The 24,982-nt window shown below is 57.2% G+C and overlaps 6 protein-coding genes across 16 annotated transcripts; 3 read left to right on the top strand and 3 right to left on the bottom strand.

Moving 5' to 3' along the window:
- Positions 1-240: 240 nt before the first annotated feature.
- Positions 241-15,503, bottom strand: gprc5c (G protein-coupled receptor, class C, group 5, member C). 6 transcript variants are annotated; one of them, XM_061304337.1, is made up of 10 exons: positions 15,035-15,503; positions 14,802-14,936; positions 14,330-14,479; positions 5,732-5,975; positions 5,482-5,624; positions 2,178-2,374; positions 1,102-2,072; positions 889-983; positions 732-806; positions 241-642 (listed from the first exon to the last, which is right to left on the bottom strand). In XM_061304337.1, exons 7-10 carry the CDS (start codon positions 2,057-2,059, stop codon positions 607-609), a joined length of 1,164 nt encoding a protein of 387 aa, XP_061160321.1. In that variant the 5' UTR covers positions 2,060-2,072; positions 2,178-2,374; positions 5,482-5,624; positions 5,732-5,975; positions 14,330-14,479; positions 14,802-14,936; positions 15,035-15,503; the 3' UTR covers positions 241-606. The 6 variants fall into 6 exon arrangements, with proteins under 6 accessions (XP_061160321.1, XP_061160320.1, XP_061160319.1 ...); XM_061304336.1 differs by lacking the exons at positions 14,330-14,479; positions 14,802-14,936; positions 15,035-15,503 and adding an exon at positions 8,070-8,205; XM_061304335.1 differs by lacking the exons at positions 14,330-14,479; positions 14,802-14,936; positions 15,035-15,503 and adding an exon at positions 7,178-7,295.
- Positions 3,129-5,471, top strand: btbd17a (BTB (POZ) domain containing 17a). Of its 2 annotated transcripts, XM_061304333.1 has the most exons (4): positions 3,129-3,394; positions 3,801-4,086; positions 4,162-4,864; positions 4,948-5,471. In XM_061304333.1, the coding sequence occupies exons 1-4, from the start codon at positions 3,316-3,318 to the stop codon at positions 5,326-5,328; spliced, it is 1,449 nt and encodes a 482-aa protein (XP_061160317.1). In that variant the 5' UTR covers positions 3,129-3,315; the 3' UTR covers positions 5,329-5,471. The 2 variants fall into 2 exon arrangements, with proteins under 2 accessions (XP_061160317.1, XP_061160316.1); XM_061304332.1 differs by having other exon boundaries at positions 3,129-4,086.
- kcnj16a (potassium inwardly rectifying channel subfamily J member 16a) lies at positions 7,145-9,515 on the top strand. The gene is made up of 2 exons (XM_061304342.1): positions 7,145-7,266; positions 8,073-9,515. Exon 2 carries the CDS (start codon positions 8,074-8,076, stop codon positions 9,115-9,117), a length of 1,044 nt encoding a protein of 347 aa, XP_061160326.1. The 5' UTR covers positions 7,145-7,266; position 8,073; the 3' UTR covers positions 9,118-9,515.
- LOC133171202 (inward rectifier potassium channel 2-like) lies at positions 10,976-12,611 on the top strand. Its single transcript, XM_061304334.1, has one exon. The coding sequence runs from the start codon at positions 10,976-10,978 to the stop codon at positions 12,203-12,205; it is 1,230 nt and encodes a 409-aa protein (XP_061160318.1). The 3' UTR covers positions 12,206-12,611.
- Positions 15,504-15,902: 399 nt separating the features above from the next.
- exoc7 (exocyst complex component 7) lies at positions 15,903-21,558 on the bottom strand. Of its 4 annotated transcripts, XM_061304331.1 has the most exons (20): positions 21,336-21,558; positions 21,119-21,184; positions 20,838-21,022; positions 20,657-20,762; positions 20,343-20,568; positions 20,031-20,198; positions 19,466-19,558; positions 18,813-18,881; positions 18,153-18,298; positions 17,926-18,078; positions 17,742-17,840; positions 17,575-17,637; positions 17,440-17,506; positions 16,958-17,023; positions 16,767-16,887; positions 16,588-16,683; positions 16,439-16,502; positions 16,324-16,365; positions 16,132-16,265; positions 15,903-16,054 (listed from the first exon to the last, which is right to left on the bottom strand). In XM_061304331.1, the coding sequence occupies exons 1-20, from the start codon at positions 21,393-21,395 to the stop codon at positions 15,952-15,954; spliced, it is 2,127 nt and encodes a 708-aa protein (XP_061160315.1). In that variant the 5' UTR covers positions 21,396-21,558; the 3' UTR covers positions 15,903-15,951. The 4 variants fall into 4 exon arrangements, with proteins under 4 accessions (XP_061160315.1, XP_061160311.1, XP_061160312.1 ...); XM_061304327.1 differs by lacking the exon at positions 18,813-18,881; XM_061304328.1 differs by lacking the exon at positions 19,466-19,558.
- A 444-nt stretch (positions 21,559-22,002) lies between these two features.
- tvp23b (trans-golgi network vesicle protein 23 homolog B (S. cerevisiae)) lies at positions 22,003-23,933 on the bottom strand. Of its 2 annotated transcripts, none has more exons than XM_061304343.1 (7): positions 23,778-23,933; positions 23,293-23,375; positions 23,074-23,218; positions 22,874-22,963; positions 22,674-22,799; positions 22,335-22,463; positions 22,003-22,270 (listed from the first exon to the last, which is right to left on the bottom strand). In XM_061304343.1, the coding sequence occupies exons 1-7, from the start codon at positions 23,787-23,789 to the stop codon at positions 22,244-22,246; spliced, it is 612 nt and encodes a 203-aa protein (XP_061160327.1). In that variant the 5' UTR covers positions 23,790-23,933; the 3' UTR covers positions 22,003-22,243. The 2 variants fall into 2 exon arrangements, with proteins under 2 accessions (XP_061160327.1, XP_061160328.1); XM_061304344.1 differs by lacking the exon at positions 23,778-23,933 and adding an exon at positions 23,580-23,739.
- Between the last annotated feature and the right edge of the window lie 1,049 nt (positions 23,934-24,982).

Genomic DNA, 24,982 nt, shown 5'->3' with positions numbered 1-24,982 from the left:
ATCGCTGAAGGTTCCTGGTCAAACTGAAAGCAAGAGTTGTTGTTCCGAGAGCGCCGCGACTTGTCATTTTGCAAAAGTGGAAGTGAAATGCACTCAAGAGACACACACACACACAAAGGGGCGAGAGCGTTTGCAGAGGTTAGCAGCAATCAATCAAACGTCCCCCAACGACCTCGACCCGTTTCTCCAACCCCCTGTTAAGCCGAGGCCGGAGCCCGGCTCCCATGGGACGACGGGAAATGAGCTGAGGCGCTTTTATTTTGCAAAGAACCAAATGAATAAATTCTGACAGTGAAAAAGATGAGGCGTGGGGCCGTGTTGCAGCTATATTACCGTCTCGTGGAGTGGCCTAAAATGCAGTGCTGCCAATTGTCCTTGAAGCTAGCGTGGAGTTTGCAGGAGAATCTCCACAAGCGTGTGCTAAACTTGAATGTGGCGTGGCGCGCTGCACTTCTGTCTTGCGGAGTTCAGACACAGCGGCCCACAACAGACATAAGTATTATGAGTCCGCAGCCCTTGCCTCCGTCCAACGCGAGCGGTGAACGGATCGGCGTCCGGACTATCATCAGGCAGAGGGAGGGGCCAGAAGAGCACGCCGAGCGGGTGTTACCACTCTGTCCTCCTTAGCGACGACGCGTGATCCTGAAGAAGAAGAAACGAGGAAGCACAAGATCAGACAGACACACACACGCGTGCAGATATGATGGAACAGGAAGCCCATGCGGCCTTACGTTGTTTCCGTAAGCATTTGCGAGGGCAGACGCTCTGGGAATGGCGGAATGGGAGGGCCCTCCTCCCGGAGGATTCTGCCGCCGACAAACAAAAAGCCCCAAAGGAGAGTCCAAAAAGATTCCAGACAAAGCGGGCGGGCGGGAGCAGCGTACTCACGCGGGCTTCGGAGATGATGGCCAGCTCGGTGGGCTGGTACACGGAATTTCTCAGCTGACCCGTGTAGCCGCTGTACGGGGACACCGCCTCGGCATCTGCAATCGGCTAGGGTGAGCGGCAAAGGCGGCACGAGCATTGAAAGAGGCGAGGCGAGGATCCAAGGCACCAGAGCCTCGGAGTCGCTTCAAAGAACAGAACAGCATTTGAGCCTACCTTGCGCGGGCTCGTCAGCGGCGAAGGCTTTGTTCTCCCTGCTGTCGGCGAAAACGTTGCGTCCCCGGACAACGTTCTCGTAGCCCACGGCGCGGCCCGGGTGCGCGTCCTGGCCAAAGTCGGGTTCCCCGTCTCCTCCCGAGCAGCACACTTGAGGGATGGCGACGGTGGCCAGGAAGATCCAGGCGTTGGCCACCAGGGCTACGGCCAGGGTGGGCTGGTCCCACCCGGGCCCGCCTTCGCTCCCCCGGACGTACAAGGCGATCCACGCCACCCAGATGGCCGCCGAGAGGAAGGCGCAGGCCAGGATGAGGGCGCCCTCCCTCCTCCACGGCTGCTCTTTTCCGGCCGCCACCACGCCAAGGCCGGCGCACAGCGTAGCGACCAGGAGCGCCATCACGTAGATGAGCGCCATGGCAAAGTCGGCTTTGGTCAGGTTGCAGGCTGCGTCGGCGGGCCCGTCCGTCGCCGGCTGGCGCGCCACCGTGATGATCAGCCACTCGGCGTTGACCACCACCTCCACCGCCCACAGAGCCGCGGCGGCCAGGCAGGAACTCAGTGCCGGCGGCGCGCGCTTGCCCCGGGCCAGCGCGTTCAGCCGCACACCTTGAACCAGGAGACAGGAAAAGCAGCCGGCAAAGAGGACGCCAAACAGGAAGCGCCGCGACACGCAGGTGGATAAGTTCTCGCCCACGACGAAGGCGAAGGTCAGGCCGAAGAGGCCGCCCGTGCACGCCAGGAAGATAGCGTGCAGGGCCACGCCGCTCCTACGCTGGGGCTCCCGCACGAAGGGTACGCTGGCGAGCAGCGTCACCAACAGAAGCAGGCTGAGCACGGCGCCGGCCGCCGCCAAGGCCTCCGCCGCCACGCCCCAGGCCGCCTGCAGGTCACACAGCTTGAAGTAGAGCGAGGACACCTGCGGACCGCAACCAGCGGGTCGGCTGGCGTTCCGCTCCATCGCGAGCGTCGGCCTGTCGGCACGCACGCAGGCACGCACGCAGGAGGTGAGAGAAAGATATTAATGTTTAACTCTAGTCAAATATTTCACCCAGGTGAAAGTGCACAAAGGAGTCGACCTTGTCAAAAGTCAACACGACAGACTTTGGTGCGCTGCGATGGGGCCTTTGCTTTGGTCCGGTCCGGTCCTTCACCGGAGTCCTGTACGGTGGATGAGTCACGCACGCGGTGACCTGGCCTCAGGAGCCGACACAGCCGGAAAGAAACGATGGCCGCCGGTGATATTTAGTCAAGGCCTCTTCCTCATGAGTCGGCGCTTAGTTGAAAAAAGATTGAAAAAGAAATGGAGTCAGAGTGATCGACGCCTTGACGTACCTGACTGATTGCCCAGCGCAGATTGTCGATGGAGGAGAGCAAGCGCAGGGAGACAAGCGCAGGCTGGATACAAAGTGAGGCGAGCTCGCGAGCAAGAGAGCAAGTGCCAACGACAAACTCTCAGGAGAGCTTTGAGGAAGAGCGGTGGCGGCGGGCCGGCCAGGGCAACCACAAACAAGCTCCAGCTCAAGCCCCAGGGGCTCAAGGTGCAGCAAGTGTGTGGCGACACCTGGTGGCTGGAGAAAGCTCACTAGCTGGAAGACACCTGCGTGCAAAAGCTGTCTTGCATTGCATCCCATTTTCATTGCTGCTCTTTTGACTCATTTCCAACAACCAATGGTGACAAATAATGCTAATAAGGGATTTAAAAAGATTAAAAGATTAAAGTCCCAATGATCGTCACACACACACCTGGGTGTGGTGAAATTTGTCCTCTGCATTTAACCCATCCCCGTGTGATTTTAATCCATCCCCTGGGGGAGAGGGGAGCAGTGAGCAGCAGCGGTGCCGCGCTCGGGAATCAGTTGGTGATCTAACCCCCCAATTCCAACCCTTAATGCTGAGTGCCAAGCAGGGAGGCAATGGGTCCCATTTTTATAGTCTTTGGTATGACCCGGCCGGGGTTTGAACCCACAACCTTCCAGCCTCAGGGCGGACACTCTACCACTAGGCCACTGAGCTAGGCCATTTGATGAACAAAAAGTCCAGCCGGGGTCACGTTCTGAGGCAGGGCGGGGCGGGGTGGAGCCGGCCGGGCGTGCCAGCCCAGGCTCCACCCATGAAGCAGGCGGGGCCGATGACCCACATTCAAAGTCATCATCACCCTGACGCAGCATCGGCATCGTACTCGGCACGCTCGGACACAAAGAAGCGCCGGAGAAGATGAACAAGATGAAGCCGGCGGTGGTGGTGGTGGTGGTGCTGCAGCTGCTGCAGCTGCTTCAGGCAGCGGCGGTAACGGGTGAGATTTTCAAATTCTGAAGGCCCATGATGAAAACTGTCTTGTACCGGGGTCGTCTGTAAAAGTAAGTCGTAGGAGGTTTCTTCCGGCGTTGCTCAGACAACGCCGTCGCTCGCGCACATTAGCTTGATCCGAGAACTTTCTTAGCCCGTGCCACGGGCCGCCAACTGCTCTCTTCTGCTTAGGAACGATGGGCGCAGGACAAACGCGGCAATCAATAAGCGCCGCGTGCAACTGACCCACAATGGCTTGTCAGGCGACCGACCGACCGATCGATCGATGAGCCGATCGGCCGGCGCCCTACTTACGGCAGACGCACATGTGTTTCCGGCCAATCTGGACACAGAGGCCTGCGGCTTAATCCCACTTTCAATCTTTTCATTTTACCTCCCGTGCCTGGGCTCAGGCACCTTGAAGGCGGACGGCGGCCCGGACCCCGCTGCTGACACCCTGAGCCACTCTCTGGGGCTGGTGGGGCGTCTGGAGGCGCTACTGCTCCAGGGCAACGGCAGCGACGCCACGCTGCGGCTGGAGACGCCCAACGGCGACGAGGTCAAGCTGATGGCGGTCCACGCGCTGGTTGTGTCGCTGCAGAGTCCGGTGCTGGCCGACCTGCTGCGGGAGCATAACGGCAGCGCGCTGACGCTGCGCGAGAGCCCGGAATGCGCCGCCGTCTTTGAAAAGTTCATCAGGTGGGCAGAAAAGACGGCAGGCGGCGCCGGCGCTCCGGCCTCCTTCCTCTTCTGAGAGCCAGCCTTTGCCCGCAGGTACCTGTACTGCGGCGAGATCTCCCTGCGGCCGGAGCAGGCCACGGCCCTCCACCGGCTGGCCACCAAGTACCAGGTGGCGGCGCTGCGGCAGGGCCTGAGCCGCTACATGAGCCTCAACCTGGCCCGGGAATCGCCCTCGGGCCACGTGGCGGGCTGGTACGAGTATGCGGCGGAGGCGGGCGACGTGGCGCTGCGGGACGACTGCCTCCGCTACCTGGCGTGGAACCTGTCGTCGGTCCTGCGGAGCGGCGAGTGGAGCGGCCTGAGCTCCCGGCTGCTCATGACGCTCCTGCGGCGCTCCGACCTGGTGGTGCACAGCGAGATGGAGCTCTTCTCCGGGCTAGAGGAGTGGATCTCGCGCAACCGCCCCGACGGGCTGACAGCGGAGAACGCGCTGCGAGCCGTGCGCTACGCTATGATGCCGCCCCGGGAGCTCTTCCGCCTACAGAGCCAGTCGGCCGTCTTGGCCCGCTACCGGGAGTCGGTCCGGGACCTGCTCTACCTGTCCTACCAGTTCCACGCCGCCTCCCCCGTGCACATGGCCAAGTACTTTGACCTCAACTGCAGCCTGTTTGTGCCGCGCAACTACCTGGCGCCGCCGTGGGGGTCCGCCTGGGCGGTGAGCAACCCGGCTCGCGACGACCGCAGCACCAGCTTCCAGACGCAGCTGGGGCCCAGCGGCCATGACTCCGGCAAGCGGGTAGGTGGCCGCCGGCCGTGAAAGCCGATCCCAAGGCGCGTTGTCGCGACCCGGCCGACCGACCGGCTTCCTTCCTGCGGCAGGTGACCTGGAACGTGCTGTTCTCGCCCCGCTGGCTGCCGCTCAGCATGAGGCCCACGTACGGCGGCGGCGAGACGGGCGCCATGCAGCCGGCGCGGGGGGCCGAGGGTGGGCGCCCCCGAGTCATCGTCACGCCCGCCACCTCCAGCGCCGACTTTGCCGGGGTGAGCTTCCAGAAGACGCTTCTGGTGGTGGCGCGCCAGCAGGGCCGGCTGCACGTCAAGCACGTCTACGACTTCCACCAGAGCACCGAGGAGAACGGCGACTTCCTGGCCGACGCCGACCTGCACCGCCGCACCTCCGACTACCTGGTGGACGGCTCCCTGATGCTCCACGTGGTGGTCAAACCCATGTACCAGAGCCTGGTGGCCAGCAAGAACTGATCCACACCTTGAGTGTCTTCACCTCTCCGTGTTAACTGAACGTCTGGTGCTATTATTGACGTCCGATCCATTCGCTTGATTGTAGATCCCCTCCCTCCCTCCTTCCGTTGAATAAACATCAAACCTTCTATTCTATACATAAATGTTTCTTACCGGCTGCCGCGCGCACACCAAACGTCTCTGGCGCTTGCTTGAAAAGGGGCCCAGCCGTCCGTCCGTCACTCGATGGGTCCCAACAGAAGGACGCCTTTGAAGAAAGGTGCCCACCCAAACATCAGCACAAGGCCGACGGCCATCTGCATGACAAAAATGAGCGTGGTCTCGTGACCGCTTTCATCGTCAGAATGATTCCCGATTGTGTTTGCGTGCTTAGAGCAAAGAAGGAATAAACAATGAAGGTTACCTGCTTGTGCCACTTTTCCACTCTGGCCGCGACGACGCAGTTTGGCGGACACATGGCACTGTCGGCGCTGCCTTTGGCCGCCCTCAGCGGCAGACGGGACTTGGCGGGACTCGGCGTTATTTGGAGTCGGCATTGGCGCCGTCAGTCTCCGAGCCCCCGCGTCGGGAGCTTAAGCCGGAAGCGCTCCGAGGTGCCGGCTGCCGTGCCATTTGCGTCTGCAGCTGACCACCTCCCAATAATGAGGCTGGCTCATAAAATAAAAAGACATAAACACTTTCTGGGGTCAGACTTTGAGCACGCAGGTGCACAAAGTAACAGGAAATAGTCCCATAGCACACACCAAAAGTATTTGCGCAAACCCAAGCCAGGCAACTGTGCAGGCACCCACGCACACATTTGCGACAGACACACACAGGAAGATGCTAATGAGGCGTACTGAGCTGAGCGGAAGAAGCTAGTTTGTTAGCTGGTAAACAAGTTAACAAAGTTGCCAAACAAACACAAGCGGCACTTTCATTCCACTCGTTTACGCTCGGCTTGTAATGAGCGGCTAGCACGTTAGCAGGTGGCCGCAGAGGCAAAAGCACACACGCATGCAGGCTCAGGTCGCGGCCCGGCGCCCGGACGTGCACGGCCTCGCATCTGGACTCCATCGGCGCCTCCGGTGGTCGGTCACGCACGCCGTGCGCATGCGTCCGTGCCTGCGACGTCCGCCGGCCGGCCGCTCGTTCTCCTCCACCGATACTCGTCTGTCAGTCATCTGACAGGAGCGATTTCAAGTTCAACGAAATAAACTAAACGACTCAGCGTGACCTCGCTGCGGCGTGCCCAAGTTTGGCCCCCCGCGGCGCGAGGCTAAAATGCGCCTCGTTAAATGTAGCCTTTTGTTGGGAACGCGCGCGTGTGCGTTTGTCTAATGAGCCCATTAAAAGGCGGCCGTGACAGCCACGGATCATGGAAAATATTAGAGCATCGGAAAATGTTACAGGCGGCTGGAACACTGTTGGAACAATAAAATGGGCGACGCGTGCGCACGCAGCAGATGAGGTCCCGGCCGGGCCGGCCCTCATGTCACCCGGACAACCTGGTAGGTTTGCAATCTTCAAACGCTGGCTGAATGATTACACGGTGGAATGCGACTTTGACCGCACGTGGGCCGCCCGCCCGGCCGGGCGCTGGCTGGCTGGCTGGCTGGCTGGCTGGCTGGCCGGCGGGTGACGCTGCTCGACTCGAGCGAGCACCAAAAGCGCCATCAGAAAAGGCACCCGAGGGAACTTTTGCTTCTACTTGAAGCTTCTGAATAAAGGTTCCGTCAGAGCACTACTGGCTGGCCGGCCGACCGACCGACCGACCGACCGACAGACCCTCCCATCAAAAGCCTCGAGGACAAAGTCGGAAGCGGGCGGGCACTCGGAAGCGGGCAGGCGGGAGGCGTGGCCAGGTCACCTGCATTCTGCTGTGTTTTGCGTCAACAGGTGGTGCGCCGCTTCATTCCAGCCCGCCTGGCTGCCCGCGGAGGCACACGCAAAGCTCAGGTAGCGCTTCTCTTCCTTCTCTTTTGCTAGATTCGGGCGAGACCAGGCATTTTGTCACAGGGTTGCGTTTCAAGCTCCATACTTGCTTTCTGGTCAAAAATGACTCGCCTGCCATATCGGGAGCAATATCGGGTCTTGCCGGGAGGGATTTGCGTTCATCAGTAACCGCTAACACATGTCCGCGCCTGTCGTCACGTCGACCGCTCGCTAATGGCGTGTTCATCAAATGCTAACGGCTCGCGTGATCAGCGAAGCGAGCGGAGCGACAACGCCCGTTGTCACCTTTGGGAGAAACGCTCGAAGGTCGTCGTGGAAGGTGGCCGTGGCCTGACTGAGGAGGCCGGGGGCGGGTGGAAGGGAGGTAGGGAGGGAGGCAGGGAGGTAGAGAGAGACTGCCTGGGGGGCAACAGGCAAGCATGTAATGACGCCGTAATTGAGGGAAGCACGCCATGCCCAGCTTGGCGGAAAGCTTGCGTGGAAGGTCACCGTGTGTTTTGTACACACGGTGGCGGGGGTAGTCGCTCGCTCGCTCGGAGGTCAAAACACGCCTCAAAGAAAGGCCAGGCACGGCATCCTGGCGCAACCGCAACATGCAGTACATCCGGTACATGCAGTACATGCAGTACATGCAGTACATGCAGTACATGCAGTACATGCAGTACATGCAGTACATGCATGGAACCCCACTCTCTGGCCCCGGGGCAGGCAGTCCTAGAAAATCATGCACAATTAGACAGAGAAGTAAGGCAAAAGTCCAAAAATGGATGCGACCAACGTGTGAGGTTTGCCTGGTTTGCACTCACCAGGATGGCGTACGGACCCGTGACGGCGGAAGCGGCGGGCCGCAAGCGGCGCTACATGCGCAAAGAGGGCGGCTGCAACGTGGTGTTCCGCAACCTGCCCCACGAGTGGCTCCGCTTGGTGGCCGACATCTTCACCACCCTGGTGGAGCTCCGCTGGAGGGCCATGCTGCTGCTCTTTGCACTCTCCTACATCCTATCCTGGCTCTTTTTCGGGATCCTCTTCTGGGTCATCGCCTTGGCTCACGGCGACGTCCAGGACCGCGAGACGGAGCCGTGCGTCTACCAGGTGCGCAGCTTCACCGCCGCCTTCCTCTTCTCCCTGGAGACCCAGACCACCATCGGCTACGGCGCCCGGGGCATGTCGGAGAACTGCGCCGTGGCCATCGTCGTCGTCACCGTCCAGGACGTGGTCAGCTGCTTCATCGACACCTTTGTCATCGGCATCGCCGTGGCCAAGATGGCCTCGGCCAGGAAGCGGGCGCAGACGGTGGGCTTCAGCCACTGCGCCGTGGTCAACCTTCGCGACGGACACCTGTGCCTTTCCTGGCGGGTGGGTGACTTCCGCAGCAACCACCTGGTGGAGGGGACGGCGCGCGCTCAGATACTGCGCGCCGAGGTCCACGCCACCGGCAGGGTGGACGTCAGCTACCGGGACCTGCTCATCCAGCAGCCTGACATTGTTCTGGTGACTCCCACCGCCGTCTGCCACCGGATCCAAGAGGGCAGCCCGCTCTACGGGATGAGCGCGGCCGAGCTGCGGCGCTCCGACCTGGAGGTGCTGGTCTCCTTCACCTACACGGACGACAGCACGGGCACGCTGCACCAGACGCGCACCTCCTACACGCAGGACGACATCCGGTGGGGTCACGTCTTCCAGGAGATGATCCGGGCTGGCGGGAGCCGCTACGCCGTCGACTACCTGCTCTTCAACCGGACCGCCGAGGTCCCGGCGCCCCAGATCAGCGCCCAGGCCTATGGGCTCAAGAGGTCACCCTCGCCGAGAGACCGGGCCGGCAAAAATGATGCCGCCGCCGCCCGGGCACGCTAGCCGAAAACGCCGAGGCTAACTCCGAGGTCCATCTCCTCCGAGAAGAGCTCCGTCCGGTGTGCCTGCCTTCTACTTCAGAGAAATATTTGCTGCATAGGAGCCCGCGACCAGAAAACGTGTACAAGGTTGAACGAGAGACGCGTCTTCACTCTCTGCTACAAAAGTTCTCTTTACATACATAACATCGAAGAGAGGCTCTTGTCCAAAAAAAAGGCACGCGGATGTTCTGCGCAATCGTCTTTGTTCTCTGGTGGAGATTCCAGCGTGAGCTGGAATTTTGTCATCATCAAAATGGGAACGCCAACGAAGAACAAAGTGAAAGTTGCATTGTAGTCACACAAAACCATCGCGCCTGTTGACACTAAATAAAAGTCCGCTCCGTTGACATGAAAACATGACCTGCTTGCGTTGCGTGTTCGACTCAATTCCTTCACACCACCGCGCCCCCGTGTGGCGTACACAGGCACTGCCATGAGCTCCATCGACTACAATAGGAGACGACGAAACCAACCTTGACACATGCAAATGAGCGCATGCGCAATTGCTTCCCCTTCATAAAAACAATATGATGAACAAATTGAAGGGGAACAGTAGCCATCGGCGGACGGGGTCTGGCACAAAACGTGCAGGTAGGCAGGCGGGCGGCGGGCGAAGCCACGCAGCCACGCAGCCACGCGTGCCCTCGTCAGCATACAATTTCCATTGCCATTCTCTTGGCTAGTGACAAGAAGCAAGAAATGCCTTCCTTCACAAATGCAATCGCTCACGTTTCATCCAATGTTTGCACTATTTCAAGTGCCGCCGTTTGGAAGCATTATTTCAAATAAGTAATGAAGGGAGGCTAAAGATTCCTATAGTGAGCTCCGAAACAAAGTAGGTGGCTCCGGGTTACCGCGGGGGGCGTGCCCAGTCGGAGCCTTGCGTTTAAAACGCTCCGGACCGGACCGAACCCGAGAGACACAGGGAAAGCGCACGATAGCGAGCGGATGACACTTCACGGCCGGAGCGAGCGAGCGGACTTGACCTCCGTGCGCGCGCGCGATCGGCACCGAAGCGGAGGCTGCTGCTGCTGCTGCTGATGACGACAACAACAAGCACCCGCATCAAATTTGGCGGCTTTGAGGTGCACCAGCAAGTTTTCGATCCAACTCCGCCACCGTGAGTCCGCCGCACTCTCGCTGCCCGCGCGCGCGCGCGCGCGGGCACCTGTTGTCAACATTTGTCGGCGGCACTTGCGCAGCATTGACACGCACGCGCACACGTTCGTGTCGTGCATGACCAAGATGCGGTGGCGGCGACTCGTGCGCAGTAGGATTAATCAGATGACTGACTCCTTCAAACAATACACTCTTACTTGAAGGCTAAGTTGACTTGAATTGGAAAAGGAACATTTCCATCCTTGAGAAGAGCTTTTGAGTGAAAATAACACAACACCATTTGACAGCTGCAGCAAAGACGAATGAAACAGGAGAAGAAGTCAGGCCAAAGCCGGAGTATTGAAACATGTCAAGAGCCCACGCTCTGGAAGGAGCTTGAAGCTCGAGTGAAGGGACAAAAAGAAGGCCTCCAATATTGCCACTCGCACTGGCTTCGTCCAAAAAAAAAACAAAAAAACGATTGCCTCTTTTGCCATTTGTTCCCTTTGAGAAACGTGCAACTTTGCAGAGGGCTTAAAGCATCCACGCTAGTTCCATGGGCTTGCAAATCAGGCCTTAACACAAACACAAGCTTAAGTCTCTCTCCTTGCTAACCAGGCGTCCGTCCTCTTTTGCAGGCGCTGCCCATGACGGAGCAGTGAAGGCGCCATCGTGACCCCCGGCGACTGAGCGGACCAGCGTTCCCACCACCCTTCCTGCCCATGGGCGGTCCGGCGTCTGAGAAGGAGGTGGCGGCGGGCCCGGAGCCGGCTCGCGGCAGAGCGCGCGCGTGGCGGCGGCGGCGGGCGAGCCGCTTTGTGAAGAAGGACGGCCACTGCAACGTCCACTACGTCAACGTGAGCGAGAAGGGTCAGCGTTACCTGGCCGACATCTTCACCACCTGCGTGGACGTGCGCTGGCGCTGGATGCTGCTCATCTTCTGTTCAGCCTTCCTGCTCTCCTGGCTCTTCTTTGCTTGCGTCTTCTGGCTTCTGGCCATCCTCCACGGTGACCTGGAGGTCCGCGGCGGCGGCGGCGGCGGCGGCGGCAGCGGCGGCCACCCGTGCGTCTCCAACGTCAGGACTTTCACGGCCGCCTTCCTGTTCTCGGTGGAGACGCAGACCACCATCGGCTACGGGTCCCGCTACGTGACGGACGAGTGCCCGGCGGCCGTCTTGGCCGTGGTCTTCCAGAGCATAGTGGGCTGCGTCATCGACGCCTTTGTGGTCGGCGCCATCATGGCCAAGATGGCCAAGCCCAAGAAGAGGAACGAGACCTTGGCGTTCAGCCACCACGCGGCTGTGGCCGTGAGGGACGACAAGCTGTGCCTGATGTGGCGGGTGGGCAACCTGCGACGGAGTCACCTGGTGGAGGCTCACGTGCGGGCGCAGCTGCTGCGCTCGCGCACCACCGCCGAGGGCGAGCACATCCCTCTGGAGCAGACGGACATCGACGTGGGCTTCGACAGCGGCGTGGACCGCATCTTCCTGCTGTCGCCCATCACCGTGGTGCACGTGATCGACGAGGACAGTCCTCTGTACGACGTGGGCGAGCGGGAGCTGCGCGCCTGCGACCTGGAGGTGGTGGTGATCCTGGAGGGCATGGTGGAGGCCACGGCCATGACCACGCAGTTCCGCAGCTCCTACCTGGCCTCCGAGATCTTGTGGGGCCATCGCTTTGAGCCCGTGCTCTTCCCGGAGAACGACCGCTACCGGGTGGACTACTCGCGCTTCCACGCCACCTACGAGGTGCCCGGCACGCCGCGCTGCAGCGCCCGCCAGTTGGGGCGCGACAAGTACGCGGCCTCCGCCGCGGGTTCCTTCTGCTACGAGAATGAGCTGGCGGCGGCCGAGGCTCGGGAGGACACGGACGAAGGCAACGGCGGCAGCGTTGGCCCCGACGCCCTCCAGGACCCCGAGCCCGAGCCGCTGGGGCGAGAGTCGGAGTTGTGAAGTGCGCCAGGCGGGCGGCAAATGGGACTGGAAAAGACCGCCGTTGGCCGCCGGCTGCTGCTGCCGCCGCTGCTGCCGCTGGCGGCATTTCTCTGGCTTGCTGGCTCTCCTCGGCATGTAGTTGACTTTTCTCCTCTTGTTTGTCTTCTTGCTCCTTCCACCTCTGGTGGCTTTTCTTGCTCCTCAGCCTTTTCTCCTTCATGCAAAATATGACTTATGAATGAAGTTTGACGTTTCTTCTCTGGTTTGGCGAACGGTACAAAAGCAAAGCTTTGCTGGCGCCTATCGCAGGTTGTCGCACATTGGCCACCTTCCTAACGTTCACACTTTTCTACCGGGCGTAATAGCACTTTTTCTTGTATTTTTTTTATCTATCATTTGTGTTTTCAATAAAAATGGAATCGGCCATTTGTGGTGACTGATTGCTTTGTTCCCGTGACGCAGACGTCCGCTTGGCTTTTGCTCAACCGTCAGACACAATCATCAGAACGGTCCGGTCTGGCAAAGGCGAGTGTCAGCTTCTGCTGTGTTGATGAGACAAGGCGACAGCTGACCACGTTTGCCTTCTCCACTCTCAACTTGACATTTGGATCGCGTTACACAGGAGACCAACGACAACAACAGCAGCACCAGCAGCAGGAGCAGGAGGTGGATGCAGCTCCCTAGGGAGGGAGGGAGGGAGTGAGGGACGGCAGCTTTCATGCGCTGCAGCAACGACAAATACGTGACACACGGAAGCTCAGGACACCTTCTTGCTTTGTTTTGGCCTGGCCATCCTTGGGCTGGGCTGCTTTCTCTCTTGTTCCTTCCGTTTGCTCGTTGTTGTCCTTCCCTCGCTCATCATGCCGGTGGTTCTTCGGCTGCTCTTTCTCGCGGCGAGGGCCATCCAGAGGCCGTCCGTCCGCCCGCGAGGGCCGTGTTTCGAGTGCGCTTTCCTTCCGACGATGTCCAACGCAGACTCGACAGCTCCGTTGATGCTAGTTCTCGTCAGCCAAAAGCTGATCTTCTCCGGCTTTCCCGCCATCCCTCGTTGTTCTTCACAGGTGCGGCGCTGGCCGAGGGCCCGGCCCCGCCCCGCCCCTTCCCGCCAAACGCTTTCACGTGGCAACCGGGCGCTAAAAGCGGACGCGTGTTTATTGTGGTCTGCCACCACGCCTTTTTTCCCCCCTCACAGCTGCTCGGACGGACAACTGTGGAGCGCGGCTGGAAAAAGTCAAAAGTGTGCTTGCGAGGAAGATGACCCGCATCATCATCATCATCATCATAAACTCAAATTTGCCGGCAACAAGACAGGGCAGAGGATTATAGGCAAAGGCATCTCAATAGATTCCAGACTGGTGGAATTGAGGCGTCAAACATGAAATATGACGTGATCGGGATTGCTTGGGCCTTCAAGATGGGATTGCAAATTGCCAGTAGCTGCACTCACACACCAATTGGATGCTACCACCCTAAGCGAGAAGGGGGGGGGGGGGGGGACGTTGGGGGCACGCCATTTCACTGGGATTTGTTTGCGGTGTAAATAGGGGCCGCTGACCAGGAAGCACAAAGCGTTTGCCTCCCGTCAGCCTTGAATATTTTCCACCTCTAACAGCTGCGATCTAAATTTACGCCGGCGGCAGGAAAAAGATTTCCTGCCGTCGCTTCCTGTCACAGTGACCTCCACGTGTGGAAAAGACGACAAACGCGGGGGTCGTTGGGAAGGCGGCGGCGGCGGCGGGAAGCTTCCGATGGACTTCCAAATAACAAGTCTAAGCGTGTACACTTGTACTTCGAATTTCTTGACAAGAACATGCTGTCTGACACACAAGAGAAGAAGCCAGCCACGCTTCTCTTTTCTTTTTTTTGTCACGCAGCACTCAACGACCGGGATTCGATCAACAGAGCCACCCTCAGCCGCCGCCGCCACACCTTTGGCTTTGGTATCTACCGTGGATCCAACTAAGTTTGGGAGAGGGGCCTTCTGGCTGACATTTTTGTTTAGCAATCACTTGGGCCACATTGAACGCAATTCATTGCACGGAGACCAGGGCCCGTAATGCTCTCTTAAGATTGCTAGCAAGGAGTCTTAGCTTTGGAGTGTTTGGAGAACATTTTCAGCAACTCTGAGGAAGAAGCTCCTACCTTAGTGAAGAGATGTGCTTGAACTACCGGTCATCATTTGAAAAGCGGTGATTGCTTTCTCTTCCATTGGTTTGCACTTGGCAGGTGGCAAACAAACTCGAGGTGCATGAGCGCCACCAACTGGTATGGAGGGTAGATCCTGATTCCGCTCTGTCCAAAAGGAAATAGATCAAAATGAATGAAGGAATAAAAATGAGGAACCCCTATTTTTGTACTTCTATTCACAAATTTGGGAGGCAAAGAATGGAACCCCACATCAATAAATGGTACCACAGAATCTTACACTGTGGTATTGTTAATAAATCAGAATCTGTTAAACGCGGGGAACCTTGAGCCCACTTGCACAGAATTCACGTTGTCATAGTTTGCGTATATACATTGCCATGCATGCTGGTCGTTTTGGCAACTCCATTTTGATACGAAGGCTTGTAAAATGACTCGTTTCATTCATTGCCCGTGAAGAGAAACTAACCTTTTGGAACACTTAGTTGTGAACTCAATGCGATGTCAACAGTCAAATGCTTGCTAGCTTCAGCCGCTAAGAGCCGCTAAGAGCCGCTTTGGGCCGCTAAGGGCCACCTCCCAACATATACTTTACAGTCACATACTATTAAGTGGAACAAAAAAATAACAATGGGTAAGAATGATTGTGATTCTATTGCGAAGTGAAAAACATATCTTGATTTTTGTTAAAATGCTACTTACACGGCAAATGTTCGGAAGACAGCTGTATCTGATTGGCTCCGGAGAGATCGGAGGGATTAGCTGGAGCAAACCATTTCGGAGCCAATTGGGGGGGGGGGGGGGTGTCTCTATTTTAATTGTTAAAAGCTAAGGTTTAAACCAAGTATGATGTGGGTTTGTCCGTTCCTAGCTTGTTGAAAAGACACGAAAGTTGAACCTGCTGAACTCTCAAATGCTCGTTTCAAATGAGCATTTCCTTGCTCATTCTTTGCTCATTCATCGTTGGGCTTTCCTGCCCAACGATTGACAGAGCAACACGCTAACATTAGCGGCCAACTGATTTGAATTAGCGCTCAAGTTTGCATCGACGTTTGGCCAATAAACACAATTCCTAGTCTTTAAAAAAAAATAAACATTGTGAGGAAATGTCCTGCCGTTGTAAACTTCCCAGGAGACAGTGATAAGAAGCTGACTCAGCGCCTTTGCTCTTGTTGACGGAAGGAAGCAGGAAGTGATGCAAAAGATGAATGCATGGGAATTCTGTGCGTGTGTTTATTTTTAAGCGCATGTGTGTATTGTGAGTTTAAGTGTGCATGTTTTTGATGCGAGTGTCATCGAGGATGTTGTGAGAGGTTTAGATCCTGTTTATTTCCTCTTCCCCAAACGCAGGTGTGCGCACACGCGGAGCAACGAGTTCCTCCGCCTGCCAGAAGGGGGCGCAGAGGGGCCTCTTGACGCATGTTGAGCAGCCGCAGATTTGGTCAGCGTCTCCTCGGGCTGTGTTTGGCGTACATATTTCGTTCGTCCAAGTGATGGCATCATGTTTTCCATTTTTTCTTCTCTCTCCTCTTCTGCAAAAGCCAGAAAAGAATCCAAAGGACGCAAGGGACACTTTGACTCTTTGTTGGTTTATTGAACACGTTACAGGCGACGACGGATCAAGCCGAGGTGTCGAAGAGCCTGTCGATCATGTCCTCCACCTCTTCCGGACGGTACTTGTGGTACTTCTCCGGATTCTTGGTGAACGGCAGGTTGGCGCACCTGCAAGCCGAGGATCCCGCAGCAAATGTTCACATTGGAGTGTAAACAAAGCCTGCAACGTGCGTGCGTGCGTGCACCTGTGCAGGAAGCCCGTGTAGGCGTGCGTGACGGCTCTCTTCTGAGCCAGTCGAATGAAGTCCCGCTGCTCCTTGTCGGGAACGGCCCAACCCTTGTGGATCTTGCACAGCTCCTCCAGGCCCTCGTTGAAGCCCTGCCACACGCCGTCGTCTCACACACACGCACGCACTGACCCTGCTCACCGTACCCACCTTGAACTTGTCCTTGATGACCTGCCGTTCTTTGTCTTTGAGCTGAAAGAAGAAGGGGTGGGGGTTACCATGGCGACGCAGTATCGAGAGGCCAGGAGACGGAGGGCGGCCCTACCTTGGCGCCCGGCTGGAGGGTGGGGAGGTTCCGCTCGCTCAGGTGCTCTGTCACTTTCAGCCAACTGAGAAGAAGAGACGACGGGGAGGATGAATAAGAAGACACCAGAGGACGGAGCAGCAGAAGATGAACGAGAGGGTGACGAGTACCTGCGTTGGTAAAGGTGGATTTGTTGCTCAATGAGTTCTCGGTAGGAGCCCTCAGCTCGCTTCTGAGTCACCGTCACCAACTGGATCAGCTCCGACCTTCGAACGCACGCACGCACGCATGCACATAAGCGGCCGGCCGGCAGGCCCCACGAGACACTCGTGCGTGCGCGTGTGCTGACTTCTCCAGAGACTTGAGGATGTAGTTGTAGTTGTTGTGAAGGAAGATGGCGCTGAGGGCCGAATCCTCGTACACTTTGGACTTGCTGAGCAGGTTCAGCTGAAGGTTCCCCAGGACTTTACCTAAACGCACACAAACGCGCTGGACAGGTTGTGTGCGCACACGTGCGTGCTTGCGTACGTACGTACGTACAGATATAGGTGCTGAGGAGACGCTTGTTGAAGTCCGACGTGTAGCTGCTGGATGAAGAAGTGGACTCTGAAAAACACACACACATACATTGGTGTTGTGGCTGCTGCACTAACATTGACCTTTGAGCCCAAATCCATGTTGCTGCAGAACCATGAAAAGCCTCTGGGATGTGTGCTTACCTCGGGGGTCTAAAGGGATATTGTAAGTGTCCCCCAGGACTAAAAAAAAAAAGGGGGGGGGGCGGCCCAACAGACAAGCAGAAGAAGAAGAAGAAGAAGTTAGTGTACAGGACGTAGAAACATGGGCAAGGGCGTCGCAGGGAGTGTTATGCAACAGGACAAGCAGAGAGACATGACATGGCCATGACATTTGGATGGATGGATGGATGGATGGATGGAGGTGGAGAAGGTTTTTTCACCCAGGCGTTCATTCACCCAGGCATTCATTCACCCACGCGTTCACGCAGGAGCCACGGCGCCTACCTTGCGAGGCCAACATGGCTCCGGCCGTCTCGTGGAAGTCCAGAAGCTGCTGGAGGAAGAGGATGGCCTGCAGGGGGAGCCAAAGAGTCAGTCATCCAGGGAGGATGGCTCAAAAGGGTCAAAGGTTTGGCTTACGTTGCTGGTCAGCTCGTGCACCGTGCCGTCCTTGGGCATGTTGTACTCCTTGTCGGGATCGTTCTGAGGACACGCCCAGATGAGGCGCTCAAGCGCGGGAGGACATAAAGGAGCAGGGGCAGGGGGAACATAGACCAGGAGGACTGACGACAACGGCGACTTTGTGCCTTAATGCTGTCGGCGAACTCCTCCAGCGCTTTGGCGCCGATGCTCTCCATGGATGCGATGAGCGCCGGCAGCTTGTTCTTAGTGCTCGCCGCCGTCCCCTCCACAGGCAAAAGGGAGCAAGCGAGTGAGAGAGAGAGAGAGCGTCAGCCTGCGTCGGTCCGGGTCCCCGAGCGCCCGACCTACCTGCAGCGTGGCGTCAAAGTCGGCCTTGTTGATCTTCAGGTGTCTGAGGACGGGGAAGATGGCGAGCACGGCCGAGTAGTCGTGGCGCAGGATGGCGCGGCGGGCGGCGCCCACGATGCCGTCGCCCTCCAGCATCACGTTGTCCAGCGCTTCCTGCCGTACTCGGGCTTAGCGTGGGCGCCAACGTACTCGAGCGCCACTAACCCGGCCTGGCCCGGCCCGCCTACCTGTATGAGGGAGTCGAAGGTCTTCTTCTGGTGGTGCTCGGGGATGATGTCGCTGAGGAGGGCGTACTCGCTCTGCGCCAGCTTGACGAAGGCGCTGATGCAGTGGACGTACGCGTCCATCTCCGCGTCCAGACCATCGTCTTTGCCTGGGGAGGGAGCGCCAGCGAGCGAGCGAGCGAGCGCATGACTGCATTTTAGCCAGCACGCGCCAGGCGGACCGACCGACGCCAGTGGGCCAGGACGCGCCAGACCGACGCCAGTGGGCCGCGGCCTCGCAAAAGCACGACCTTCTCCTCGTTAACGGTTTTCTTTGCGTTGTACCGACGGACGAGCGCTCCGTCGGCGTACGCGTTAAAGCAAAGTCGGATCATTGCAATGGAGCCCACGCGGCCGGAGCGCAAACGTTTTGTCAAAGTTGCCTTTTTGCTGGTCGCTCGGACTCGACCCTCGTCGTTTGCGCCGCACGTTGACGAGAACGGGACTATCTTTACGGCCGCTCGTTACATGAATCGTGGAATACACATGAAAAAGTTACAAAAGTGAGTCGTGCATTGCCAAATGCAATTCTTCTCCTGGCCATTCATTCAGAGGAAGGAATGCTTTTGCTCTCTTTGTTTTCATGCAGCCCCAAAGGGCCAGCCGGGTGCTCTCACAACTCACCTGGGGGGCCGCCGTGCTTGTCGGCCAGAGCCTCAGAGATGAATCTGACCCGCGGGTCGTGATCGGAACCTGCCGAGACGGACCTCGTCAGACCGCGACGAGGTCCAAACTAAAGTGGACAGCGCCCCGCCACCGAGCACCCGGCCGCCGGAGGGAAGGGCGAACGGGGACGCGCGTTGCAACAGCAACGAGAGCCCCCTTCGCTTGGCGCAACAGAGAGCAAGATGGAGGCAGGCGCAACCAGGACCCGCAGCGCAATGAAGGGACCGCAATGAAGGGACCGCCACGGCCAAGAAAAAGGCCAGGCGGCAAGAGGAGGGGATGACAAGACGGGGGAAAGGTGGAGGAACAACAGCAACGGGGAGGAGGTAGACAGGAGGAAGCAGGACTGGCAAGTGGGAAGGGGAGGAACAAAAGAGGCGGCGGCCTGGAGACCAGGGAGTCCAAAGGGACTGCGTTACGAGCGCCGTCGTCACGCCCCGACGCCAGCACGAGGAGAAGGAAGGGGGACGTGCGGGTCGTGTGCGGGTCGTGTGCGGGTCGCGTGCGGGCCGCGTGCGGGCCGCGTGCGGGCCGCGTATGGGCCGCAGCCGGGCCGCAGGCGGGCCGCAGGCGGGCCACAGGCGGGCCACAGGCGGGCAGGCGCCAGTTACCTTCCAGAGGTGCCAGGTTGGACCCCCCCTTTTTGCCATCCAGCCCGTGCTGTGAGTACTGTTTCAGAAGGTTCTGAGCCTTGCGAATGGTTCCTGGCACCCCGAGAGCAGGAAGAGGAGGGGGGGAGCAAGGTCAGGAGGGTCCCGACAGCCGCAAGTAGAGAAAGCACAGCCGCCCGGTCAGAGATCAACAAGACAGGCGCAAACCAAAGACGGGCAAAGACGGACGGCACAGGCGGACGGCAAAGAGGGCATGCCACCGCGGCAAGACGCAAGGCCAACGCCGGCAACAAGCAGGCGCAGGTACGCCATATCGGATGTGGCAAAGCGCGCTGCGCTTGAGGGGAGCGACGGGGGAAAAAGGGCCTCTCGCTTTCAGCAGGCGGGCATCACGGGGAGCCGCCGCCACCGCCGCCGCCCGTTTCAATCCAATTGGACAGAATGGGGCCCCAGCCTCATTGGCGCCCACCCGTTGTTGAGCTCCCTCGACACACTTTGCGCTCCTCATGCCACCAGCCCCGCCCCACCACATCCAATAAGGCTAACGTGCCAAGCGGCACCTTACCGGGCCTCTTGGGAATTTTCTTGGTGGGCGTGTCCTTGCGCTTGGCCTGGACGGCGGGCGAGTAGAGGACGGCCGAAGACGCGCTGTTCTTGCGCAAGTGCTCCTTCAGGCCTTTGATGGAGCGGTCCAGCTGGCTGGAGCGGATCTGGAAGTACACCGTCATGAAATCTGCCAGACACAAAACAAAGGTGGCGTCAGCCAAGACGAGAAACGGACCGCACGCTGGCACGCTGGCACGCTGGCCAGCCGTTTTGCGGGCACAATCCAGGTTTGGCAAAGGGCCAATTGGCTCGTTTCTCGCTTGCGCCTGACCTTGATTGCGTCCGTATTCCACCAGCCAGGCGCCGATGCAGATGATGTCGTGGAGGACGGCTTGGGGCAGGTGCTCCAGGACCACGTCCTCCTGCAGCTCCAGCTCGTCGTCAGCCGCGCCGATGGCGTCCAAGATGAGGACGGGCGGCACCGGCTTGCTGTAGCGGGTCAGCAGGCTGCGGAACTCCGCCTCCAGGAGCTCCTTGCCCTTCTCGAAAAGCCCTTTCTGCAGCGGGCGCATTCCAGTCGCGAGGTGAACGCCACATTCCCGGCCGGCCGCTTCGTTCGAGACTGCAGAGCGGCTAGGCTCGTACCACAGTGTTGAGTTCGGGGCTGTCGGGATTGTTGTCCTGGAAGTACTCCACGGCCTTCTGGATCTTGGCGACGCAGGCCAGATACTCGTCCAGGCGCCCCGTCGGTCTGGCACGCAAAGGCGGCGGGCGGGCAACATTAGGACCCCGTCGGCAAGAGCCCCATCCTCTGACCTGCCCTCACCCTTCCCTGATGATGCGGTCCGTGTCCTTGGCCACATGGTAATAGCTGATGACGTGGTCCATGCAGGACAGCGTCTTGTCCACGTTGTCCTGCAGACGCTGTAAATTCTCCGTCTGCTTGTGCACGGGAATGATGGAGTTCTCCAGCTGCATCAGGCGACTCTCAAACGACGACAGAATGGACACCTGTCAAAAGCACGCGCACACGTGCAGCGAGCGCACAAGCAATGCATCCGTCAAAACATGAAGCTAAAGCGTGTTGTGGTCATTTGCGTGTCTGACCATTCCATTGGTCAGCTGATCGCTCTTCTCCAGGTTCTCGCGGATGAACGAAAGAGTCTCTTGTTCCTGTCCAAGCAGACACAAGATGTCACGTCACTTTTGCAGCTCAAATCAAACGGACGAGAAAATAAAATAAAGAGAGAGAAAGAAACAACAGCCAAAGCGACAGCGCACAGACGTCTGTTTGGGTGCGAGCAAGAGGCTAGGCTAGCGTGACCTGCTGGAGTTTCTCCTCAATTTCCCTCTTCCTGGCCGACGCATCCTCGGTTGGGATCATCTTGGCGACAAGCCGCCGTCAAAGGACGCCCACCTGTCAAGTAACAAGCAACGAACTAGTCCATTTCCATGACTAAACTCAACCTAAAGATCGCGTCGCCGCGAGAGGACAGGCGCTCGGGTTCGCTGCGGCTTTGCAAACTTCCGGATCTGACTTCAAAGTAAAACATAGCCTTGGACTTTCTGAAACCTAAGATTGGCTGCCCGCCTGCTTGTGTCGAACTCGTGCTCAATTTCAAGTGAAAACCATTTTGGACACCATCAGTGCTGCGGTATTTCTATTCGCATTTGGAGTCGAGTTTACGATTTAATTTTTATTTTGAAAGCGCAAGTGTTCTTCCGACAGGAAACACTTGGAGCTCGCCTTTACGTTTGAAATAGTGTCACTCTTGAGTCAATTGGTTGATTTGATTTGACTCTGGCTCAGCTTTATTACAAAAGTGATTCAAATGCGATCGTAAACTCTTTTAGTGGCCGTCATGAATGCAGTGACCAAGTCGTCCACATGGGGACGCTAGTCCTGCGGATGACTCGTTACTGTAGTGTACACGAACAACTCAATTCGGTTTGACGCATCTCTACGATTTGTATAAAGACAAGTCCTGAAATGTTTCTGCAGTTTTTGTAAGTTTTTATTTATACATAAATAATGTCCTGGACTACATGGCAACTTGATCGTACAAACTGAAGCGTCAAGGGAGGGAGGGAGGGAGGCAGACAGAAATAAAAGCACAACTACCCAAGACAAGAGACCAACAACCGCAAAAAAAAAAAAAAAAACTCAACTAAAACGTGTGCCACATTTGTGATGAAATGCAACGTTGAAGCCGGAGAGCTACTGCACGCACGTTAAGATTCTTCCTCTTTGGACAGAGTCTGAGGTGAAAAACACAAATGTGATTTGACTGAAAGGGGAAAAAACAAAGGCTTCAACAATCACCTGCTTGAGAAACTGCCTGCCCAAGTAGTTGGTAGCCATGTTTTTGAAGTCGGTCTTCCCTCCCACTTTACACCTGACGTATCCGTAGAGGTTGGCCCCTTGCAGCACCAGGCCCATCACCACCACAGGCTGCACACGCGTGGGACAAGCACATTGCAACAGTTACGACGCCGCCGCAATCATTCCACAAAGGATTGCGAGTCCACAGGTGGCAACTCTCAACAAAGGTAGAAAAGGGACATTGGTAGGTAAAGATGTCAGCATTGAAGCCTTCGCAGCAGCGGGCAAATACTGAGAAGACAACAAAGAGAAATCAAGCCCCCTTGGCGGCAGCCTCACCAGCCACTTGATGTTGAGCTGAAAGAGGGCGCTGAAGGCGAAGATCGCCCACACGAGCGGGCACACGATCAGACCCAGCCAGAAGATGTGCCATTCTGAGTTGGAGCTCTGCTTTTTTCTCGGCCCCTGAACAAAAGCAAAACGTTTTGGTCTGCGGCCGGTGGCGGGGGGGGGGGTGCCATGCCTTGCCATCACGTCACCTTGCGCGCCTCGAACACCCAGTGGCTTTGGCCGTCCTGGTCCACTCGGTTCCACCACCTCAGCGCCACCATCAGACGCCCGCTGATGTTCTGCGCGAAAGCGAGAACCATTTTCTTCAGGGCCGAGACGATACCGATTTGGAGCGGTCGTCAAGGACGCCTGAGACACACAAAGCAATCCCCCCCACGGACACGCGCACCTTGACGGTCCAGAAGTCGCAGGAGAGCAGAAGGATGATGGTCACCATCCCACCGATGGAGCCGTCACCGAACCTCTCGCACAGCAAGTACACCAAGATGGCACTGACCCTGAAGAACAGGTGGAAGAAGGACGCCACCGGATGCCTGCAATCATTGTCGTCATCAGGGTCAATGCGCAAAATGCCACTCGGGCGTCTCGACCGAGCAAATTGACTGACTTGACGTTTGTCTTCTTGGACAACCGCCGTCCGGCGGCGTCCTCCTCGGCGTCAAACAGAGCGACATCTTCATCGTTGTTCTCCTGAAGGGGTGACGAGGACGAATGGGACAAATGAGCTCAACTTCACAAACTTGCCTCGGCACGTCCAAATGAAGGGCCTCTCGTTTTTGGGCTACTTCATCATGAAAGCTCAGAGTTGAACGGCTCGACGTTTGTTTTCTTATTGGGTCAAAAAGCGACCCAAGCATAAAAGCTTCGACCATAGCATTGACGACAACAACACACCGTTTCAAGTGTGTGCCGTGACGTTCAGCAAGCCTCTGCCAACTCGCTTCTTCATATGTTGAAGGTGCATTCGCGAGTTAGGAGATGATCTTCAACCGTCGCTTTTCATCGAACACGCACGAAAAGTTGCCTTTGGATATGCAGAAGGAAGGAAAGAAAGAAAGAAAGAAAGAAAGGCTGGCTGGCTGGCTCACTTACCCCTGCTAGCATGTCGACGCTGGAGCGAACACTTCCTGCTGACGTGCGAGTTGAAAGATACGTCACCGGTCGGCGTGCTCACGTGATCCACTCGGATAAAGTCACGTGACCTGTGCGGGAATCACATGGAGTCGACGCCCGATTACTTCATTAAACAAATGCAATTGACAGTATCAATCAACAAAGCAAAAAATATATCAAACAAAAGAACGAATTGGCACATTGGACTCAATGCAAGTAGAAACAGTTGTGATGGCTTTCTGTTTGACAGAATGCCTAATTGTAAGATGATGTTGTTTGGAATGGTGATTGAAAAGCGTGAAGGTGCCCGGGAGTCCTCGGCTGTGTCCGAATGCGCACCCTTACTAATCGCTCGAGTCGATACTAGAAAGTAGTTCGCTCGTTCTGCTTTGGCTCCTCGTCGCATATTGTCATGATGAAGCGGCATCGACTTGAAAAAAAGGGCAAGGGAAAAAGGATGCAATTCCGAGTGCCCTGCATTGATGCTCTCCGGAGACAAGTTCCCAGGCTGCGTCCTCCGAAGGTGGCATGACGTCACTTCTGGTGCCACCTGATCTCTCCGGACACAAGTTCCCAGGCTGCGTCCTCTGAAGGTGGCACGACGTCACTTTCGGTGCCACCCGATCGCAACCGATGTCGAAATATACATGAAGCATGTCCAAATGGGCCACGGTTTATGCGGTCCATGGAGACTTTACAAGGAGGAGCCCTTGAAGACCCATCCTGATGATTGTCTTTCGAGAATTTGTGTAGTGTCGCTTAGGAAGTGACGTCATGCAGCTGAAAAGCGCTATGCAAATTGAATGAATTATTATTAAAAGGTGGCCCTCGAGGACACAGCCTTTAAATTTGGACACAGCCATTTGGAGAACGCAACACGTTAGCCCAACCCCTTGAGAGTTAGCGCCCGACATGGGAAGAGATCCGACACAGTCCTGCTTATAAGTTGATGATAGAACTTGATTTATCCCACAGCGGGGAAATGTACTTGTCACGGCAACGTACAAGAGTGCAAGAATAGAGACAAGTGCCAAATGCAAAAATGGATCAATAACAGACTTTAAAGTTGGACGCGTCACAAGACCACACCCGGCCTGCTGGCGTCATGACCCCAGGGCATTTGGCGTCATCGAAAAATGAAAACGTCAAATCGTATTTGGAAATGATACGACAAAGTCCTTCGG

Source organism: Syngnathus typhle, linkage group LG18 (genome assembly GCF_033458585.1).
Source record: "Syngnathus typhle isolate RoL2023-S1 ecotype Sweden linkage group LG18, RoL_Styp_1.0, whole genome shotgun sequence".
Taxonomy (NCBI): Eukaryota; Metazoa; Chordata; class Actinopteri; order Syngnathiformes; family Syngnathidae; genus Syngnathus; species Syngnathus typhle.
Note: the sequence above shows the minus strand (reverse complement) of the source record. Positions and strands in the feature narration are given on the sequence as shown.

Coding starts and splice junctions, on each gene's coding strand:
- gprc5c (XM_061304337.1), bottom strand. CDS start 2,059: ATGGAGCGGAACGCCAGCCGACCCGCTGGTTGCGGTCCGCAGGTGTCC. Junction 984..1,101: donor CGCTGACGAGCCCGCGCAAG/GTAGGCTCAAAT, acceptor AGCCGATTGCAG/ATGCCGAGGCGGTGTCCCCG. Junction 643..731: donor CAAATGCTTACGGAAACAAC/GTAAGGCCGCAT, acceptor CTTCTTCTTCAG/GATCACGCGTCGTCGCTAAG.
- btbd17a (XM_061304332.1), top strand. CDS start 3,674: ATGAGCCGATCGGCCGGCGCCCTACTTACGGCAGACGCACATGTGTTT. Junction 4,087..4,161: donor GTCTTTGAAAAGTTCATCAG/GTGGGCAGAAAA, acceptor CTTTGCCCGCAG/GTACCTGTACTGCGGCGAGA. Junction 4,865..4,947: donor GCCATGACTCCGGCAAGCGG/GTAGGTGGCCGC, acceptor TTCCTGCGGCAG/GTGACCTGGAACGTGCTGTT.
- kcnj16a (XM_061304342.1), top strand. CDS start 8,074: ATGGCGTACGGACCCGTGACGGCGGAAGCGGCGGGCCGCAAGCGGCGC.
- LOC133171202 (XM_061304334.1), top strand. CDS start 10,976: ATGGGCGGTCCGGCGTCTGAGAAGGAGGTGGCGGCGGGCCCGGAGCCG.
- exoc7 (XM_061304331.1), bottom strand. CDS start 21,395: ATGATCCCAACCGAGGATGCGTCGGCCAGGAAGAGGGAAATTGAGGAG. Junction 20,199..20,342: donor GGAATACGGACGCAATCAAG/GTCAGGCGCAAG, acceptor TGTGTCTGGCAG/ATTTCATGACGGTGTACTTC. Junction 16,055..16,131: donor TACACGGGCTTCCTGCACAG/GTGCACGCACGC, acceptor CTCGGCTTGCAG/GTGCGCCAACCTGCCGTTCA.
- tvp23b (XM_061304343.1), bottom strand. Junction 23,219..23,292: donor TCCAAGAAGACAAACGTCAA/GTCAGTCAATTT, acceptor CAATGATTGCAG/GCATCCGGTGGCGTCCTTCT. Junction 22,964..23,073: donor GCGACTTCTGGACCGTCAAG/GTGCGCGTGTCC, acceptor GCTTTCGCGCAG/AACATCAGCGGGCGTCTGAT.